The 20,717-nt window shown below is 38.6% G+C and overlaps 4 protein-coding genes across 7 annotated transcripts; 1 reads left to right on the top strand and 3 right to left on the bottom strand.

Moving 5' to 3' along the window:
- The first annotated feature begins 206 nt into the window (after window positions 1-206).
- On the top strand, window positions 207-5,660 carry dhrs7b (dehydrogenase/reductase (SDR family) member 7B). 2 transcript variants are annotated; one of them, XM_051885161.1, is made up of 7 exons: window positions 207-312; window positions 2,687-2,844; window positions 2,952-3,067; window positions 3,287-3,497; window positions 4,444-4,536; window positions 4,941-5,093; window positions 5,221-5,660. In XM_051885161.1, exons 1-7 carry the CDS (start codon window positions 296-298, stop codon window positions 5,424-5,426), a joined length of 954 nt encoding a protein of 317 aa, XP_051741121.1. In that variant the 5' UTR covers window positions 207-295; the 3' UTR covers window positions 5,427-5,660. The 2 variants fall into 2 exon arrangements, with proteins under 2 accessions (XP_051741121.1, XP_051741132.1); XM_051885172.1 differs by lacking the exon at window positions 207-312 and adding an exon at window positions 2,050-2,176.
- A 2,890-nt stretch (window positions 5,661-8,550) lies between these two features.
- Window positions 8,551-11,745, bottom strand: tmem11 (transmembrane protein 11). 2 transcript variants are annotated; one of them, XM_051885204.1, is made up of 2 exons: window positions 11,590-11,745; window positions 8,551-9,688 (listed from the first exon to the last, which is right to left on the bottom strand). In XM_051885204.1, exon 2 carries the CDS (start codon window positions 9,679-9,681, stop codon window positions 9,172-9,174), a length of 510 nt encoding a protein of 169 aa, XP_051741164.1. In that variant the 5' UTR covers window positions 9,682-9,688; window positions 11,590-11,745; the 3' UTR covers window positions 8,551-9,171. The 2 variants fall into 2 exon arrangements, with proteins under 2 accessions (XP_051741164.1, XP_051741175.1); XM_051885215.1 differs by lacking the exon at window positions 11,590-11,745 and adding an exon at window positions 11,034-11,165.
- Window positions 11,746-12,298: 553 nt separating this feature from the next.
- natd1 (protein NATD1) lies at window positions 12,299-14,781 on the bottom strand. The gene is made up of 3 exons (XM_051885229.1): window positions 14,510-14,781; window positions 13,606-13,724; window positions 12,299-13,506 (listed from the first exon to the last, which is right to left on the bottom strand). Exons 1-3 carry the CDS (start codon window positions 14,604-14,606, stop codon window positions 13,390-13,392), a joined length of 333 nt encoding a protein of 110 aa, XP_051741189.1. The 5' UTR covers window positions 14,607-14,781; the 3' UTR covers window positions 12,299-13,389.
- A 1,715-nt stretch (window positions 14,782-16,496) lies between these two features.
- On the bottom strand, window positions 16,497-19,967 carry phospho1 (phosphoethanolamine/phosphocholine phosphatase 1). 2 transcript variants are annotated; one of them, XM_051888765.1, is made up of 3 exons: window positions 19,798-19,965; window positions 19,363-19,378; window positions 16,497-18,197 (listed from the first exon to the last, which is right to left on the bottom strand). In XM_051888765.1, exon 3 carries the CDS (start codon window positions 18,129-18,131, stop codon window positions 17,280-17,282), a length of 852 nt encoding a protein of 283 aa, XP_051744725.1. In that variant the 5' UTR covers window positions 18,132-18,197; window positions 19,363-19,378; window positions 19,798-19,965; the 3' UTR covers window positions 16,497-17,279. The 2 variants fall into 2 exon arrangements, with proteins under 2 accessions (XP_051744725.1, XP_051744726.1); XM_051888766.1 differs by lacking the exon at window positions 19,363-19,378 and having other exon boundaries at window positions 19,798-19,967.
- Between the last annotated feature and the right edge of the window lie 750 nt (window positions 19,968-20,717).

The raw sequence follows: 20,717 nt of genomic DNA, 5'->3' as shown, positions 1-20,717 counted from the left end.
ATTAATATAGGTTTTTCCCTGTTTTAGATATGTTATTTTAGTACATAAACGTAAATGAAAAAAATGAGAAATGTTGCCTTGGCAACTTGTTGAAATAAATTATATACACATTTTATATATAGTTTTTGAGTAAACTATAAAAACCCTGGTGTATGTACCTTGTTTACACGTTATCATATCCATTGTTTTGATGCGTTTACTTGCTGGGTTCTGTAGAGGGCGTTATGGCCCCGCCCCTTTGGGCACAGCCGAAATCACGTGATGTTGTTGAGTTCCGGATTCTCCATTCAATCAAATGGGTCTCAGCTTTAGGTAGGTCATGTGTCAATATCCCTGCCTATTCATTTTATATATTTACAAAACAGTACATGTAGATACAACAGCCTTTAGAGATGATTATTAGAGATACTGGGAAGTTAGAAATGGATTGGTATGTTTTGTGAAAATAAGTTCGGTTGCACAGCGCACTGAAACCTTTATACGTGACTTACTAGTCAGGATAGTTGCAGTGTATTAGTTACTAACTGTACTACTGCACATCACATCAGTCAAAACGTGGCTCTGTATTTTCGAAGAGGCTAAGTTTTTTGTATTATTACTACGATAAATCAATCACTAAAATGTCTCAACACTTTACCACTAATGACTATGACAGAAGTGTTATATTAGTATTATTTACATACTATTACAATGTATTAATATTTTAAATTAGCTATTATTTTTTTAATTTTAATTTTAAAGCTTTTGCAATTTCATGTGCTTTTGTCATTTTTTATATTTCTATTTAGCTTTATTTTTATTTCAGTTTTAGTAATTTTAAAGGGGTCGTGGCATGGATCTTTTATTTTAATATTAATAATTTTATTTATATTAATAATGTTAATATGAATAATAATATTTAATAATGTTCCTTGAGGTTCACATATAATGTTAAAGAGTTTTTGCACAAATGTATATATTCTGAAGAACGATATTTTTCCTCGTTCTGAACCTCTGTCATGATTGGCTAGCGTCATTGCATGGGAACGCCCACTCGCTATTGCGCGCAAGTGTTTTGAAAACAATATCCATACAAAGTATTATGAAATTGTTAGCTTGCGGTTTGCATGTAGCTGCCATAGGATCCAATACAGTTGGCTGCTTCATCTTTCACAAAGTCCATTACTCTGTACCTCGTTTATAAAACAATAAGCAGTCAAATGCTCAGAATAAACATAATCCTCCGCCATTAAAAATAAATCATCCACTTGTTCCTGACACACAGGTGTCCTTCTGATGTCTGTGCAGAAATGAAACAAGCTGTTTAAACCAGATGTATCAAAGCGAATGTTCTTTCACTCTTCTATTTGTCCTGTTGTCCACAGACTCAAGCACATGGAGTATGTCAGAAATTGTAACTGAATCTTTTGCCTGTGGGCGGGACGTATGGTGCAATTATGTAACTATTCGTCGATGTCTTGTTCTGGTGGCAGTCATTTGCAAATATATTTGTGGCAAAAGTCACAGATCCCACAATATCCAAACAAACCATTTTTGCAGCTTGTTTAAATAAATGCTCCGTTTATTAAGAGGAGGACGTTTTAAGCTATGAAAATTGCTGGATGTTTTAATGGTACAAAGACCTATTATATGTTAAAAAAGATCAAGGAAAATGTTATTTCCCATGTCATAACCCCTTTAATTTTAGTTGCCAATGCAGCATGACAAATTTACATTTGTTTTTAAGCTTAATTTTTTCATCTAATATTTATGTATTTTTTATTTCAGGTTTATTTCAGTTAACAAAAAAATTATAGTTAACAATAAAATACCTTGACAGTTCCCTACTATTTGTCTTAAAAATTCACATGCCCTCGTAATCTTTAATCAGAAAAGTCAACCTCCCCTCCCCCTCGAAATGGCAACTGTTTTCTTCATGAAGTATGTCTCAGCAGAGGGTGGGGATAAAATATCCTCCACAACTGACTGCAAACCGCCATTCAGATCTGCATCCATATAGTTACCAACAGTAACTATTCCAGAGGCCGAAATCAAGTCCCACCCTCAGTTTTTTTTCTCTTTCCAGATACTGTTTCACTCAGATATACCTCAAGGCCGTAACCATGTCTTGAACATTGGTGGGGATCTGGATGTTACTGTCGGTCGTTTAACATTTCTACTGCAAAACAGTTGACATGTATTAAATGTTTCTCTATGTACATCTTACCTCACTCTCTTTCAACATTAAATTCACGCTCTGCTTCTGTGAACAGCCAGTTTGGCCATTTCTAATTATTGGGAGTGACTTGTCCTCCTCAGTGTCTATGGTGGTTATGACCCTGATATATGTCACAATAGGGAAGAAAAGACTATTGCAACCTCTGTTTCATGCTGACTTTAATCTTTTATCCTCACTAGTTTGTTTTTTCAAATACAAATATTCCATGTAGTCTCTTAATGTGAGGTCAAAATATGTAAGTTAAAAGAGTCTATTAAATAAATTTACAATAAAACAATTCTGTTTTTCTTTAAAATATTGTTAACAATTTACAGTTCTGTCTCACATGTAAATAGTATGTAAAAGACATCAAGGTCAGTGGCGTTTTCACAGAATGCTGCCATGTTACTTCTAGATAAAGATGCTGGGTTGAGAATGAGTTTTTATCAGTGCAAATGAATGTATGCATATGTGCGCATATGTTTACAGACACATGGAGCGTGTGTTAGGTTTAGGTGTTGGGCCACTGGCTGCTGGGACTGTCGGGCTGCTGATTTTGCTGAAAGTGATCCAGAGACTGAGACACAAGCAGAATCTACAGGATAAAGTGGTGGTGATCACTGGAGCCAGCTCAGGCCTGGGCAAAGGTTACATAAACTCTCTTAAAATGCTAATCATGTCTTATCAATGCCATTTGACTGCAGATATTACATCAGTGTTTGTTTAATGTCTTAATCTGTCTTTTCACCCTCAGAGTGTGCCCGGGTCTTCCACGCGGCCGGGGCCCGACTGATCCTTTGTGGACGGGACCAGAAGAGACTGCAGGAGGTCGTTGAGGAGCTGAGAAATAAAAACAATGGAAAAATACAGGTGCAAACCTTCAATCAAATCTCTCACTCTCCCTTTTGGCTGTTCAGTCAAAGTTATGTTATCTTTTATGCCTGTTTAAAAATGTGATTGTGGTTATACAGTGAATTCATGGGAAAAATAAGGTGTAATTTATTTACACTAAACAAAAATGTAAGTGCGAACGTATCCAATCTTATGTCCAGTCTCTTTACTAGGTTTATTCATTACTTTCTTTTTCAGACTTACACTCCCTGCACTGTCACCTTTGACCTCTCCAGCACATCTCTGGTTTCCAACGCCGCCAAGGAGATTTTGAAGTGCCATGGTCATGTTGATGTCCTCATCAACAATGCCGGCATTAGTTACCGTGGCAACATCCTGGACACCCAAGTCTCAGTTCAGCGAGATGTCATGGAGACCAACTACTTCGGTCCTGTTGCTCTTACACAAGGTGAGTGAATACGAGTCAAAGAAAGAGATCAGGGAAACTATTATATAGCTTAAAGGTTGGGGTTGGAAAGATTAAAAAAATAATAATTAAATTGGAAAAAAAGTACCTTATGTTCACCGAGGCTGCATTTATTTGATCAAAAATGCAGTAAAAACTGTAATATTGTGAAATTTTATTACTAAATGTAAATGTAATTTATTCCTGTGATGCAAATTTGAATTTTCAGCATCATTACTCCAGTCTTCAGTGTCACATGATCCTTCAGAAATCATTCTAATATGATGATTTGATTCTCAAGAAACATTTATTATTATTATCAATGTTGAAAACAGTTGTGCTGCTTAATATTTTTGTGGCACAGTGATACATTTTTTTCAAGATTTTTGATGAATTGAAAGAAATCTTTTGTAACATTAATGTTTTTATTGTCACGTTCGATCAATTTCATATCGTTCAAAAAACCCTTTACTGTCCCCAACTTTTGAATGGTAGCATGTGTGTGTGTGTATATATATACACACACACAACAGTTCTTTCTGGTTCTTAAATTTGATTTGCTGATAGCCATGCGATATTTTAGTGATAACAACAACCTTTTCACCACTTTTATCACTCCGCTTGAAGCGACTGTTATGGCAGCCGAGCAAATCCACCGTAATTTTTACAAATACTACACTTGTTGTACCACGAACTGTAGTTTTAAGAGTTTTTTTAGGTGAAAATGTAGTTGTTTAGACCTGAAATATGTGACTCATATTTAATCATAGCTCCTATTTTAGTTTGTTTAGACATTTAAAATGTGTAAAAATTATATTAAATGTGAAATACATTTAAAATTATATTTTATTAATATATATTATATATAATTTATTATATATCATATAATACGTCACATTATATCATAATATCACATTGTTATTACACGTTATTTTTTTGTCCTGTCCAGCCATTCTGCCTTCAATGGTCGATAGACGCAGTGGACATATCGTTGTCATCAGCAGTGTGCAGGGAAAGATTTCAATACCGTACAGATCTGCATGTGAGTATACATACACAACAAAACAGGTATTCAGATGAAAGAAATGACGATGTCTGCCTCGACCCAGATTCCACTCCAAGATAGGTGCTCGAACAAGCTCGTTCCCCCAAAATGGCTTAATTATCATAGAGATGAACAGAGTCAACTGTTTCATTGTTTCTGCACCACTTGGGTCGATTACATCCTGAACAAATGGTCATGAATTGTAGAATGGGAACCATCTCAATTTCAACAGACCACAGCTGTTAAAACAGGAGCAACTTCATTTACATTAGGGGTGGTGAACTGTCACCGGATAAAAAGATTGAAATTAGGATGTTCTGAGTTCATTCCGAATTTTCTTCATGAATAAAAACATTACAAGTGATCAGGTTTGCCTGCATATCTGTAATGTTTTCTGTCAGATGCTGCATCTAAGCATGCGACGCAAGCCTACTTTGACTGTTTGAGGGCAGAGGTCGACAGGTTCGGCCTGCAGGTGTCTGTCATCAGCCCGGGTTACATCAGAACAAACCTGTCCATCAATGCAGTCACAGGGGACGGCTCTCAATATGGAGGTGAGAGAATGCCGTTCTTGAGTGTGAGTTTTGAAATATATTTTGGAATATTTACATGTGTATCCAAAATATGCATATTTTAATATTAAGAAGTGTTTCTTTTTGTTTTGTTATTTTGGATCTGAAGTAATGGACAAAACCACAGCAAAGGGGTGGAATCCAGTGGATGTGGCACGTGCTGTTCTGAAGGCAGTCTGTCACAAACAGAAAGACGTCGTATTGGCCGGGCCGCTTCCTACTGCAGCCGTCTATCTGCGTACACTCTGGCCTACTCTCTACTTCAGACTGATGGCTTCACGGGCCGTGAAAGAACAGAGAGTGAAAGAAGAATAAGAGAAAACAGTATTGAAAAATCTTTGCATCTTAGCCAAAAAGTATAATTTGTATGTCTAAAATTGAATACTCTATACTGTATTTAATAGATATTTAAAAATGAATTTTTAATCTGATCTGTGAAAAACAAAACTGCAAAATGACCAGTCCTTAGATAAGGAGAACAAACATTTGTCATACAAGAACTAGATTGTCTGTTTATTTTGTCCTGGATTAAATGGTTTGTTAATTTATTGTCTACTTGTTAACCCTAATTTATTATGAAATTAATTTTCCACTCTATGCACCCTGTTGCATATCACCTTTAATTGCCTACAGTTATAAATCATCACATTTCTCTTTGTAGTTTCCTTTTGGCTATCACTCATTATCATGATGTTCTGGTGCCCCTTATGCTAACATGAAGTTGAAATAATTTGAACATTTAATGATTTATGTTTTAATGCAGTTTTCACCTGCCTTCTGTCCTAAATAGGTCTCCATAGCAACAAAAAAACAAAAAATAAAAACAGATGTGAAGCATCCCTTCAGTCTGCAATAAGCGCATCATGATAATCTGGTTATGACAGATACTAATGACTCATTTTCGTTTGGTAGCGATGCACCACACATTTGCAGCTCTCAATAAGATCCTGGGAAATGGATGTGCATGATTGAGCGCTGGTGCTTTGGAGGAAGAACAAATTCTAAATTTTGCATTAACTGACATATAAAGGGATATTTTTCTTCAAGAGACCATGATGTTGGTCCATGAAAACTATCCATTTGCAACTTGCTTCCTTGCACTTTTTTTTTTTTTTTTTTACTATTGAACATTCAAAAAAGAAGGAGTTTGCAATAACAGCCCAGGTAATTTTAGTCTCCAAAAAAGGTTGATGGAGGAAACTCGGCAGACAGTTCTGTCAAGGCAACGTTATTTAAATGGTGTTCAAATGGTCAGTCTAAACAGAGGAAAATTTACTGCCACATTCAGTCTTTCATTTCCACCCATTTCACATCTCACAGATTTAAAAATATGTGGTATTTTACCCAATTCTTTTTCCACAAGTTTATCTTTCAGATACCTTAAGATTAGTTATGCATTCTCAGTTTCAGGCCTAGTTTCCTTTGAAACCCAGTACACCATTTGAACATCACATATGAACACCATTTAGAAAAACTTTTTTTTTTTTATTTATGAAAAGCCCTATTCCAGTCCCCTTAAAATCCTGCACTACCTAAATGAGATCTGTAACAGTTTTAGTTTCATGTTCTCTCTTTCTGTAAAAGCCTTTTTTAAAATGGATTTTTTAAACAACATATGGATTCACCTTCTGACCTTAGAACATTACCGTCATGAATTATAGTAGTATTATATATAGTATTATACACTGATGAGCCAAAACATTATGACCACCTTTCTAATATGCTGTTGATCCTCCGTGTGCTGCCATGGACTATTTAAGACACCAGAGGGTGTCCTGTGGTATCTACCACCAAGAGTTCAGCAAGTCCTGTAGGTTGTGAGATGGAGTCACCGTAGATCGGACTTTTTGGTCCAGCACATCCCACAGATGCTTGACTGGATTGAAATCTAGGGAATTTGGAGGCCAGGGCAACACCTGGGGGCTTGAGATAATCAGCCTTGGCGCCGGGTGCACATGGTCTGCCATATTTAGGTAGGTGGCATGTGTCAAATTTATTTCCACATGAATTGCCAGACCCATGGTTTCCCAGCAGAATATTGCCCAGAGCATCACACTCCCTCGACAGACTTGTCGTCATCCTACCGTGCATCACTTCCCCAGGTAAACAGCGCAATCGTACACAGCCATCCAAGATGTGAAAGAAAACAGAATTCAGCAGACCAGTTGACCTTCTTCCACTGCTCCAAAAGATCATTAAAATTTTGTGACTTGTGCCACAGTAGACCTTCTGTTGGCTCGGACCAGACTGCCTTTGTTGGCCTCATGCATCAGTGAGCCTTGTGTGCCCAACACCCTGTCGCCAGTTTGTTGTTTGCCCCTCCTCGGGCCACTGTTGGCAAATTCTCACCACTGCTGACCGGGAGCAACACACAAACCTTTCAGAGATACTCTAACCCAAGTCACCTTAACATAACAATTTGGCCCTTGTCAAAGTTGCTCAGATCTTTATTCCTGCCCATTTCTCCTGCATCCAACATGTTGATTATGAGAACTGATTGTTTTCTTACAATCTAATCTACCCTGACCATAATATGTGGCCTTGTTAGGAGAAGATCAATTATATTTGCTTCACCTACAACTGGTCGTAATGTTTTGGCTGTGTATCAGTGAATATCTTTGTGCAATTCTGGTAAAACTGAACAATTTTTAAGAATCACTGACACTGACCATCCATCTGAAATGCACAAGATGAGTTAGGCTTTTCTAATGTGGCTTTAAGAATGATAAGCACTTACTCCTAAAGATGAAGTGTTGACCAACTGCAGACAGGAGAACTGTTGGAGAAACCTGTTTAACTTTTTTTTTTTCTTATTTTCCAATTCTTCTGAGCAGAAATGACACAAAAACACGCAAAATAAATACTGACCCAATTTAAATCCTACCCTTTTCTCTTTGAATTTCCTGTTTTAGATATTATACTCTACAATATGGAAATAAAACATATTAGATGACTCCACAGGGCAGATGCAATTGTAAAAACATCATAAACAGTGTAAACATTATGTAACATGGTGCCAATAATACAAAATACCATTTGCAAACTATATCTCTCACAATTTCTCTGCAAACAGGCTGTGAATATTGAAGTACATTTCATTCAATTAGACTGATTTGTCTGCAAATTCAAGGAATAGTAATATCCCAAAAATGAAAAATTAAGTAACAGCAATATATAGTTCTGGAACAGCATGAGTTAATGACAAAACTTCAATTTTGGGATGAACTATCCCTTTCAGATGAGTTCACATTTACTTATCTTTTATATTTATTTTTCATAACTTCATCAGAAGATTCGGATTTATACTGATCCATTACAAACCGTGGCTTGTAAAATAAATCTGACTGCGAGCTGACTGCATGAAGGCTACAACTCAGATGTGCAATAAGAAGGAATCCAAGCCCTTGAGGGTCAAAATAAAGGTCGTCAGAGATACCAGTGAGGTTAAATCTCCTACTGTTTAATGAAAAGGTGACGCACCAAAGGCAGGGTACAGTAAAACTACACAGAGGGAGAAAAGAGAGGATTCAAAGGTCATTCTTAAAACACGTCTGTCTGTCCACCACACGTTCAGTCCGACAGGTCACTGCCCGGGTGCGGAAGCTCCGTGTGGGTGGCAGGTGACCGTTGGGGGAGAGCTGCGGGACGAAGAAGGGGCTGGACAGGCGCAGGGAAGGAGTGGGAAGGGGGGCTCAAGTGCACTGGTGATATCACTTTTAAAGTACAGCGAAAAGGGGAAGATTCATTCAGAACTATAAGCTCCCCCCCAACCCTTCCTCTCATACATCCATCCATCCGTCCGTCCGTCCATCAGTCTGTCCAATCTTTAACTGGTTGAAATCAAAACGATGAAAAATCGTGACAGAGAAAGAGCCTTGTCTCCTTTTGTTTTCGAACACTCTCACTGTCGGTCCGTCCGTATGTTATTGTTTGGTGTGTACGTGTGTGTATCTGCCAGTGTCGGGTGTTTAGTAGTGCTTCTCACCTCCCTGCCGCGTGTTTGTGTGTGTGTACGCGTATGTCAGTATCTGTATGCGTGTGTGTGGATGTGCCATAGCGCTCATACAGCGTACAGTTCGTAGATCCTCTTGGCACAGTACGCCAGGGCCGCCAACGCTATCGTGTTGTGCAGTCTCTTTCTGTGCACGTCGTCCCGTCGAACCAGAACCACCGGCGTAGAGGAGGTGAGCGTGTGCAGGGGCAACCGCGAGAGCTTCTGACTGTCGTACTCTACCTGGTACTTGCAGCAGGGGTCGAACTGCCAAGAGATGCCGTAGAGCGCGGCACAGGCCAGGCTAAGAGCGCCAGCCGGCAGCGCCACATAACGGGAGTAGTCGACAGGAAGGGCGAGTGGCGTCAGGAGGCATGCGGCCCCAGCCAGAACGGCGGTTTTGTGCAGGCAGTTTCCCACGGCTACCCAGCGGGCTGTTTCGTCTCCGATGCGCGTGGGTTCGATGACGATGTAACGGTACTGCGCCTCCAGAGCCTGTTCCAGCTCATACTCGAACTGCTCCTGTGCATTCTCGCCGTTGTAGATCTCGTGGACGATGTAACACTCCGTCGCCGCCATCACTCCCCTTAAGAGAGAGAAAAGAGAAAGAGAAAAAAAGTGAGTTCTCCAATCCAAATGAATTCAGATTTCTAATTCTGAAAGTTCTGTTTATATGAACCCTGCAACGCTGCAGTGACATAATTGCTGTTTTTGCCTTGATGACATCTGACATATTTCAGAAGAGCTTTTTTTTTGCAAATATTTAATAAATATTTAGTCTCCTTCACTGACCAGTTTGTAAGATGTAAATAAACATGCACATACTGGCACTGTGCATTTTTAAAATTCTGATTATTTCAGGTCTACATCAAACCTTTCCAATACAATCAAAATTTCGGATCGAATAAGCATTTACATGAAGGCTTTTCAGCCCGATTGAGCCATCAGTCTGATTTTTTTGGTTGTATGTCTATGTAACTATTGAGATTGAGCAAAAAGTAAAACTGATTGGACAGCACAGCAAGAAGTGTTCACAGACCAGCCAACATTGCTTCACATGGGACAGCATTTCCTGTGCTGATTTGTTTGCCACATTTTTCTAAATGGATTTAAAATGGTAAAGCTGCTTAAAAAAATCCTCAGTTAAAACTGACTGTATATTCCGGTCTTGATTCGACACTATCTGTCTCGCGTTTTCTACATTAGACAGACCATCTGCGGCCTGGGTTCACACAGTGAAACAGGAAACTTTTGCGCGGTGTTAATTGAAGGGGGGAACGCTTAGGGTAAATTTTCAAATGTACAATAAAAGACAGCTTGATCGGGTATATTAATAAAACCTTATTTCAAACTAGCTATTATTTTAGGAAACACTGAGCTGATAACTAACTCGATAAAGTCAGGCGAGAGCGGTCCGCCTTTCGCAACGTTTAAATGAATTTAACGCATACTGTCAGTTTAACAGGCTGTGCATTAAAAGGCCATATTTTTGGGGGCGCAAAAAATGACAATTTCTTCATGTTTTCAAGACATTTGAAGTATAACTTAACTTAGTATAACAACTATAAATGCCTGCTAACTGTACATATCTCCTTGAAAGCCGCTGTCATGGGTGTGAAGCGCTATTTTAACTTGTTCCTCTTTTGTCAACACATACTGCAAAATCAATATCAAGATTTCAGATGTAACTGCCATAAAATTAATTTTTTTGCTGCTCTCTGCACTGCTAATCAATTGAGGGACCCCAGAGTCAGTAAGCTAATCAAAACAACACATGAGCTCTATTCAGACAGTTTTTTAGTGTTTGTGGCTGCACAAAACGCCAAAAGACCTGGTGTTTTAACGATAGGAAACTAACTTAAAACGTGCATAAAGCCTAAACATTTCACGTCACGTATTAAGAAATAATGACAGGTTTTAGTCTAACTGACCTCTCCCTGTTGACTGGGACACCGCGCCTCCTTCCCAGCGACGCCATCTTGAAAAAGCAACGGACTAGACTTGACGCAAAACTTGTCGCGGTGCACTATGGGCAATGTAGTTCACTGCTTCTGCTCTATTAATAATCTTTAAAGCTTTCGAGCATTTTCAAGAGACTACAAATCCCGTGAATCTGAATTTAGTTGAGGATCCTACCACCTGAACAGAATCTGTAACGATATTAATGTTTGCTTTATTTTGTTAAAGACAGTTGTTTATATTTTATAAATGGGACACATTCTTTCATACAACAAACGAGTAATTGGTTTTGATTATGGTTTGATTCTCGAGGCTATATAATTTATGTTTTTGAATAGCGGAGGTGACCAATCGAAAGCAAGGACAACACTATGGGGCTTTTAGTAGGACAAACCATTCCCACAGCGTATGCAAGCGTTGTACAAAGAATGTTGTCTGACAAAATGATTTAACTGTTTTGTACTGTATCCAAAACTTTCGGTCATGTAATGAACGTGGATGCGATGGTATTGCAGAGAAGGCACTCACCCATAATGTGGTCGGTTCTCGTTTATGTAGTGAGTCCCGTCCTCGTACGGCGCTGGTGCATAGGAGAGGGGGAACCGTGTTATAACAACTACAAGGTGCTCGGTAACACGTGCAGGGTTTGCGCTCTCTGTCTCCCCCAGTAGTGATGGATTGCATAACATAAAAGCATTAATTCATTGGATATCTGTGCATTAATAAATTCGAGAGAAATGCATTAAAATATTGCAAAGAAAGGGAACTAAAAGCAAAGCTTTTCACGCAATCGTTTTATTCGTCCTAAACCTCTAAAAGTGTTCAGAAGTATTGTGTCAGTGGACCGCTGGAGTGGAACAATGTTGTGAATAAAAAAAAATGGTAAGATTTTACAGAAAAAAAAACTCATGCAACATTAAAAATTGCATTTAATTACCAAATCACTGAAAATGTACTAGTAAACCCCAAATGGAGCATGACAAGAACTCACAATTTAGCTTTTTAAAGATATATCATCATTTACTTAACCCTCATGTCTTTCACATCTGTATGAATTTATTTATTTTGTAAAAAAATTACAACATGCTGATCATTTTTTTCTATGCAATGAAATTCAATGGGGTCCAATTTTTTGTGGACTCCAACATTCTTCAAAATATCTTAATTTGTGCTCCACAGAAAACAATGTCAGAACGACGTGAGAGTAAGTAAATACAACACTGATGAATGCAAAATATTTCAATAATAATAACAATAAACTTTATTCAAAAGTACACACAATTAAAATGCATCATACTTATGAGCATAAACACTCATAAACCAAGTTTTATCTCAAATTTTTTATTCAAAACCATGAATAGTAATATTAAGAGTACATAAGTGTGTAAAAACAGATGAGTTTCAGGCATCTTTAGTCTGTATTACATCATAAACTGACGTAACAGAGCCCAGTTTTACTTGAAAAAGATGACCTTCATTATCATCGCCAGGAATATCACGGTCATCAATGGTGTCACGGATGTTTGTCAGCACAGAATATGCCATGCAAACAACCGATCTCGCTCAAGGCAGATCATCAACTGACTTTTAATGAGACCCCTGGGATATATGAGAGTAACTAACATACACTGATATTCTTACACTCATACTCAGTTATTCATACATACACATTCAACCGCATGTAACAGAATCCTCTATGCAGAGGTGCTTTATTGGGTTTATAAAGTGTGCATCCTGAGAGGTTCAGCCCTGCGAATATATGGGCAGGCGATTGTCTCCAGAGTCTGAGCTCTTCACTGGCCATAGTATACACCGATACACACATGCAAAAGCACAAAATCAGCCTAGAACATGCACAGAATAAAATAGCTGTTTCTGACGGGACAGTTACATTGGGATGTCCCTCCTGTGCATGTGGGAACACAAGTACGCGTGTATCTCTCTCGTGAGCACCACTAAATCTGAAGGCGTAAGGCCAGAGAGGCATATGGAGTCTAACATCGCTCTTATGACCATATCAAACAGTTCATAATGCGTGTCATAGTCTCTCACTTCTCTAGATTGGCTTGAAAGTCTGCTTAAATTACTGGGAAACTAGTCCACCTCAAAGTCCACACTCTTATCTTTCCAAAGAAACGTTTTCACGGCTTTGTAGTTTCAGATCTCTCCCCTCCTTCAAATCGCATTCACGCTCGCTCACTCGCAAACAAAAAAAATAAATCTTTTGTGGAGTTTCAAGACCAGTCAGACAGATTAGGGACGCCCAACAGATACCCATCCCACCCAATCCCAAATCCTCCTATTAGAATCAAGAGATCCTCGATGCTCTCAATGGAGGATGCGCTCCAAGTAATGGGGGTGAGGGTTTTCTTTGACGTACTTCTGGATGTACCAGCAGGTTAAATGGGCCTTCAGGTCCTCCTCTACCACGAAGTCCATTGCAGCCTAGCAAAAAGCAAAGCAAATTTTATTGCACACCAATGAACAATGCAATATCATTGTGCAAAAACCGTTTCACACTGATCTTTAGTAATCTTCTACAACCTTGGCCAGGTGTTTGGCAATCTCTCGTCCTCTGTAAGCTTCAGGAACCTCAGTATGCTGCAGATCCACCGTCTTCTTCCCCACATATTCATACAGCAGAACAGCCCTATCATGGGAACCTTTAATATGCAACAGAATAGATGCAAGTATATTAGTCACCATACAGTGAACAATGTTATTCGGCTCAGTCAAACAGGATGCATGTCGCTTTCCGGGGAAATAGTCGTGGGCTGGGTTTATGTCTCTATGAAAGCGTCATTTCTGTGAATACAAAGCCTTTATTTTCAAGAGAAACCCCGCAAGAAACAACGCAAGGCTGTTCTTGTAAACCTCTGCTGTTCCTGGTCTTCTACACAATGACAGAAACGAAACGACCTGGGTTTGTTTTGTACAGATAAAAATCAGTGGCGATGATGGAACAGGAAGTAGCCTAAAAACAAAGTCTGGATGGGATGGCTAGCGGGGTAGGCTAGCAACTTAGTTATTGATTCAGCAAGAGAAGAAGAAAACAAAGCTTGCATTTGAGCAAAGGCACAAACTGTGGCTAGTGACAGGCGAGATTTACTGCGGCTCCGTACGTCAAAACAAAACAAAACAATCAAAACCGCAGCATTCATCGGAAACATAAAGAACAAGCTGGTGGTGTGTTGAAAAAAAAATCGCTCCAGCAAAACAACTAGTTCATGTCATATTCAATTAACTACTAAGATCAAAGCATGCAACGACATTTACATAAACAACAAGGTAATTGTTATTACTACATAATTAGGACGGATTATATTAGTATCTAATATGTTTATCGTGTTGAGAAGCGAAATATAATAAACAAAAGGCACATTTTTTGCAGGCGAGAGCACGGTGGTTTGTCCTCCTCCCCCATCTCGTTATCTGACGCATTACTGACCGTTCAGTCGGATGCTGAATTGTCGTCTTTTCTTGTCGTGCTCCACTCTGAGCGGAGTGTTGATATCGAGGACGTTTATCTGTGCAGCCTGGGCCATAACGAATGTGAGTCTGCTGTCAGGGGGGAGCTGTGTGTCACTGTGCCACGGCTGTTTCGACTGCGATCATGAGAGGCGCATTCATGCCTCGCCGAGGTAAGGACGAACATCTGATCCTGCAAAAACACGCCATCCACGGAAATCAGCTGTGAAGTCACGTGCTCGCAGCTGACCAATGAGGAAGGACGTGTAGTTTTAATACGCGCGGTCTCTAAAAAGATCTCGCTATGCGGCCAGCAGGTGGAGGTGGTTCGCTGTCCGATTTTACTTATTTTTTGCTAATTTGCAATGGCATGGGAATTTGTTTAATAAACTGTTAGAATGTATTGCAAAGGTATTTAGAGAAAAATAGAAGCCTATTTTTGTTTGTTGTGTACTGCCTCACATTATTATTAATTTGTGATGTATTTAGTTAGTTCATTTTAACGGTACTTTAGCCTTAAATAGGCCTAACATAAGAGTGCCTAAGTGTTTTGAAACTTTTATTTTAAATGTGATTTTAATATGATCGATTAGTTTAATAAATATACAAGATTTATGTAAACACAAAATACTTAATTGCGGCACTGTCAACAGTATAAATAATAATAACTATTATTATTATTGTGAGCAAGTGCAGGTGGAGAGAATTTGGGAAGATTTAAAGCAACACTATGTAATTTTTCGACTTTAAAATAATGTCTCTAAAATTATTTCAGTGGTAGAACAACTCTTAACCGGACGAATTCTACTGCCGCTGCTACCTGAGCAGCCACCTAGCGGCTACAACCACACTCTGCAAGTTTTGTGTTCGGGTCGGTACACACAGCCCCGCACATCCGCTGCCAAGGAAGAGTGCGACCTGCTTTACGGCATACGTCACATATTTTACTCGTAAGGTGCGTCCCAATTCGCGTACTTATGCACTATTCTATGACGTTTTTAAGTACAAATAGTGCGAGTAGTGCGTTCACACTGAAAATTCCAAAAAGAAAAAGTACACTTTAAATACCCGGATGATGCACTAAATTGACGGAAAAATCTAAGTGTGGAATGTTGGACACTTCATACACTCAACTGTCGCAGCTTTACTTACGTAGCGGAGGGGAAGGGGCTGTCAGACTCTGATGTTAAATGACAAAATAACCTTATACAATTCACGCACTACATGGATAAGTATATAGTGCATAAGTACATAGTGTATAAGTACATAGTGTATAGTGCGTCATTTGAGACGCAACTGTAGCCTGGGTGGAGTTAGCCAACAGCTAACTATGAGACGAAACGATCTAATATCCAAGTCTCAAAACCAACGCCATGGCTACTTTACCTGGACATGATTTCCAAACAAGGTTTCTGCATTCGGCGGTTCCGTCAGCTTAGTCAACAAATTCACATGAACTGCGCTGCCCACAGGGAAGCTTATACAGCAACAGTATTTACGACTTTGGTAACAGACAATTGCGCTTATCAACCACATGGGGGAACCGTGAGCAAATGTTCCATGGTGTTGCTTTAATAGCTTGTATAATTGGACATGGTCTGTTTAAGACAGTGTTATTATTATTTTAATTTGCAAAGAAACTGATGAAACCACAAGGGTGATTATCTCTTTATCACAACTGAATGAATGTAAACATTGGCTGAATTCTGGAATAAATGTTCATGTTTTTATCTGATTTGTTTACTTGTACATTTTCTTATAGTACTTAAACCTTTATTTTGCCAAAACTTTTTTGTGCTATTTAGTCAGATTCTGAATATAAAAAACAACAGGTATTATGAAAAGTGTTACACAAGTCAACAAGACTTGAGTTGATTCTGAAATTTGATTTCATTGTGTCTATAGATATCCTGTAAGACACATGACAGATGTTGGGGTGAGGGGTCAAAACATACTGAGACACAGAGTTGAGTAAATGGCTTTATATCCATGCTGGTGAGGTTCATTTATCTCAGATAGTCTCACATCCAAAGTTCACAGACTTTGCATAAGAAACAGGAACAAACACACAACCAAACACAGGTTAAAACAACTACAGCACATCCTGCAAACAGAGGATGGGTTCAAGTTTACTAATAAAAACCATAGCATTACAGTACATACAATATTTCAGTGGCGAATACTAACAAATTGAAGTTATTTCTCATTAATAAGATGATCGTTTTAGTATTCTTCACATAAAAAAATCACTTATGGCACCTTTCAGATTAGCATATTTAAAAACTACAAAAAAACAAAAACAATAGCCTATAAGATACTTGGATTTATGCGTGAATGACACCACAAGACAGAAACTAGTCACAAGTATGATAAAAAAATAGTAATAATGCATTTAGGGAGAAACTCTACTGGCCAGTGTTCATGTTAATGCAATCAGAAGAAAGAAAAGTCTAAAAGGCTCAATCATACACACACATACACATATATTCTTGTACATATCTGTAATTTTGAATATACTGTAGGTGTGCACAAAGCTTTTAGGCGGCTTGACATTTTAAAAGTACAGTTTGTAGTAGTGTTATTTGAACCGCACACAGTCATCAACTGTGGATCTTATTCAAAGATCCTTAATGGTTTGGCAATTTCAGTCAACAGAACGGAGGTGATACATATTTGTCAAAACCAAGAGTCTGGAATGTAACAAGAAATCTGTGAACATATTTAGGGCCTTATTTAGGTGTATTATATATTTAGGGCCTCTCCAATATCTTCCTCAAGGTGTTGATGACATCCTCTCCACTGTTCCAGGGCACCACACTTGCCTTGAACTCTCCAGGTTTGGCTTCCTCCATCTCCTGAATCAGTTTATGCATTGGGAAATCCCGGCGTGGGAATGCTATATCGCCTGGTGACAGTGTGAGTGATGGGCAAAAGTCATTGGCCCCATCGCCCACGTACAGAATCTTCTGGTAGGGTCGTCCGCCTCTCTCACGCATGCGCTGGGCCACATACTGCCTTACCACCACCGCCTTGCACATGTTTGCTGGGCACCGCAGGCACTCATGGGAGTGGAAGGGCTGAAGCTGCAGCTGCCCATTATCATCAAAGTGAGCCGGGTTGGTGAAAATGTGCAGAAACAGTGGGCGGAAGCCTAGGTGCTGCAGCCACGTCTCGATGAAGACGCTATTGGCATCAGACACGCAAATGACTTCAAAGTCCCTTGATGGCTGGGAGAGCAGAAAATGCATCAAAGTGGGGATGCCTGGGCAAGGAGGGAGCTTTTCCACTGTGCCTCGAATAGCTTCTGGGGTGATGCCCTGTTCAGCGAGGTAGGCCAGCACACGCTGCATGTACTCATTATAGCGGCCGGGACGGTAGGTGTCCTTCAACCAGCTGGGCAGGGCTCCACCAGGCGCCACAGTAACCATAGAGTCGTCACTGCACTCATCCACCAAGGTCTCGTCAAAGTCAAAGAATATAAGGAAACGCCTATCGTTAGGGGGCGGAGCCTGAGCTCTGCTTCTCTGTTGGTGGTGCTCCTCCACTCCTCCAGGGGGATGGGATGGGGAAACACAGCAGTTGAAGACAGAGTCCCGCATCATGGACAGGAGGGGAGAACAGCACAGATGTCTTTTTCTTCTCCGTCTTCTGCTCTTTTTGCTCCTCCTCTGCAGAAGAAAAGAGCAATGCATTTATGCCACATCTTCAAGCAGACAAAAGAAATGAAAAAGAAGCAGCTAGTAAAAGCAGGAAGGGAAAACACTTAATGTCAGCTGTTAAGTAGCCTAGATAGAAGTTTAACCCTAATATTATTTTAAAAAAAAAATTTTTTTAATTTAGATGTATTCAAATATATTTCCAGTTGTTGATGTTAATAAGGTTTTAAGACTTATACAGTCTTTTAAAATCAATTTATTGCAGAGTCTCCTGCTTCCATTTTCTTACAAACTTGGGTCAATATGGTTCTACACTGTCAGATACAAATGTCAAATATTTTTTTTAAATATAGACAAATATTGAATTAATGAACTGAAACTACATTATGGTTTCAGCTTGATTTTCTAATAATGCAGTTATCTTTTGAATTGTCAAGGCAGTTAGAAAATATTATGGTTAACATAGCTTATAGTAATATCTATCTATCTATCTATATAAATATATAAATAAATATACACTCAAATGCTGGGTAAAAACAACCCAAGTTGGGTTAAAATGGACAAACCCAGTGGTTGGGTTAAATGTTTGACCCAACCTGCTGGGAAGTTTTATTTAAGTCATCTATTGTTTAAAAAATACTATATGGCTGGCTTAAAATGATCCCAAAATAGGTTGGAAATTAAACTACTAGAGCCAACAGTTATAATGAAAAGGTGAACATTTATTAATAAGCAATTTGATAAATGTTTATTATTTAATTATTATTGACTAAACTTATTAATAAATGTTAATTTCCATTTTAAGCAAGCAATATAGTAATTTTTTTAAACAATAGTTGAGTTAAATAAAACTACCCAGCAGGTTGGGTCAAACATTTAACCTAATCGCTGAATTTGTCCATTTTAACCCAGCATTATATATATGTATATATATATATAGTCACATATTAACCTCCTCCTTCTACAGGACAATTTTCTTTAAAATATACCTATTCTGTTTTTCTTCAATTTAACATTTTCATTCATGTAAAGCCTTGATTTATTATCTGAGGACATGGTTTTTAGATAAAGTAATAAAATCTAATATCATGGGACATGTTTTGTCATGTCAACCAGTGTCAGTGAGTCGATTCACTGGAGTTTTTCTTTCAGACTTCAGTATGATGATGCAACTCACCTGTTTTCACCTTCAGCTGTAACAGACAAATACAGGACAATATGACTTTACATTGACCAAAATCACTTAGAAATGTTTTCAGTAAGCGAGAACAGTCTCGTGCATAGAGTTCGTTCACAAATGAACACGATGTAACACAAGTTGATGACAGCGCGATTATATATTTCATATTCTAATAAAAAGCACTTACGCTGCAAGTTTCTATGACCTTGCTTTCACTTTACATGCATTACAGTACAGATGATGCAACAGATGATTTTGGTGTGTTTCTTTCTTGGCTCAATCTATTGCTTTAAAGTCCAGCAAATCATTAAGTTGCAAATTATCTTCATATATGCTTAAAAAGGTATGTTATGTAATGTAATAATCCACAGGAATTAAATATACACAACAGGACAGGGCACACTGGAATTGCCTAGTAAATCAGCAACTTACCTTGAGCTGTTCAGATGTTCATCGCTACCGATCGCTGCTTAGTGCGTCTGGCCGGCTGCTCAAAAGTGCTGGAGATGTATGGTCCGTCCCTGCTTTATGGAACCACAGTGACGCGCATCGGATGGGCCACGCCTCTCATCCATCACTGTATCCAAACACCACTGACTTTCTACTGTAGCACCATTTATCATTTATGCAGTGAAGTTGGTACAGTGTTTGATTATTCAGTTTCTGTAAACCTACCAGTTAGACCTATACCTGAAAATCTTAAAGCACTGTTTTACAAGGTTACATGGGCCAAAAACAACGAAAACAATAGGCTAACTTTTTTGTGTGTGCATTTTAGCAGGGCAGGTAAAAATCTGAACCAATAGAAAATAACCTTAGCGTTGAGCCCTGATATATTAAAGGATGACATTCATTACAATGGGTTTTTGTGAAGATTGTTTTAAATTCACTTAAATTAAAAGTGGTTATATTTTTAAAGCTTAATAAACATCAAAATTGATAGCTTTCAATTATACTGTAATGTTGAATTGCTTTAATTAATGGCCAAAATTGAGAAAAAAATATCCATTTAATAGAGACATCAGTAGCACAGGCGTGACACTGGCCTTTATAGTGCTTGGTAAAAAGATGCCATTAAACATATTTATATACTGTCTTTATGTTGTTCCTACGTTATTCTGGAGATTAAATGTGGAAGTATTACAATTTAAAGGGTTAGTTCACCCAAAAATGAAAATAATGTCATTATTACTCACCCTCATGCCATTCCACACCCGTAAGACCTTCGTTCATCTTCGGAACGCAAATTAAGATATTTTTGTTGAAATCCGATGGCTCAGTGAGGCCTGCATAGCCAGCAATGACATTTCCTCTCTCAAGATCCATTAATGTACTAAAAACATATTTAAATC

The sequence above is a fragment of the Ctenopharyngodon idella genome, chromosome 3, assembly GCF_019924925.1.
Source record: "Ctenopharyngodon idella isolate HZGC_01 chromosome 3, HZGC01, whole genome shotgun sequence".
NCBI lineage: Eukaryota > Metazoa > Chordata > Actinopteri > Cypriniformes > Xenocyprididae > Ctenopharyngodon > Ctenopharyngodon idella.
Note: the sequence above shows the minus strand (reverse complement) of the source record. Positions and strands in the feature narration are given on the sequence as shown.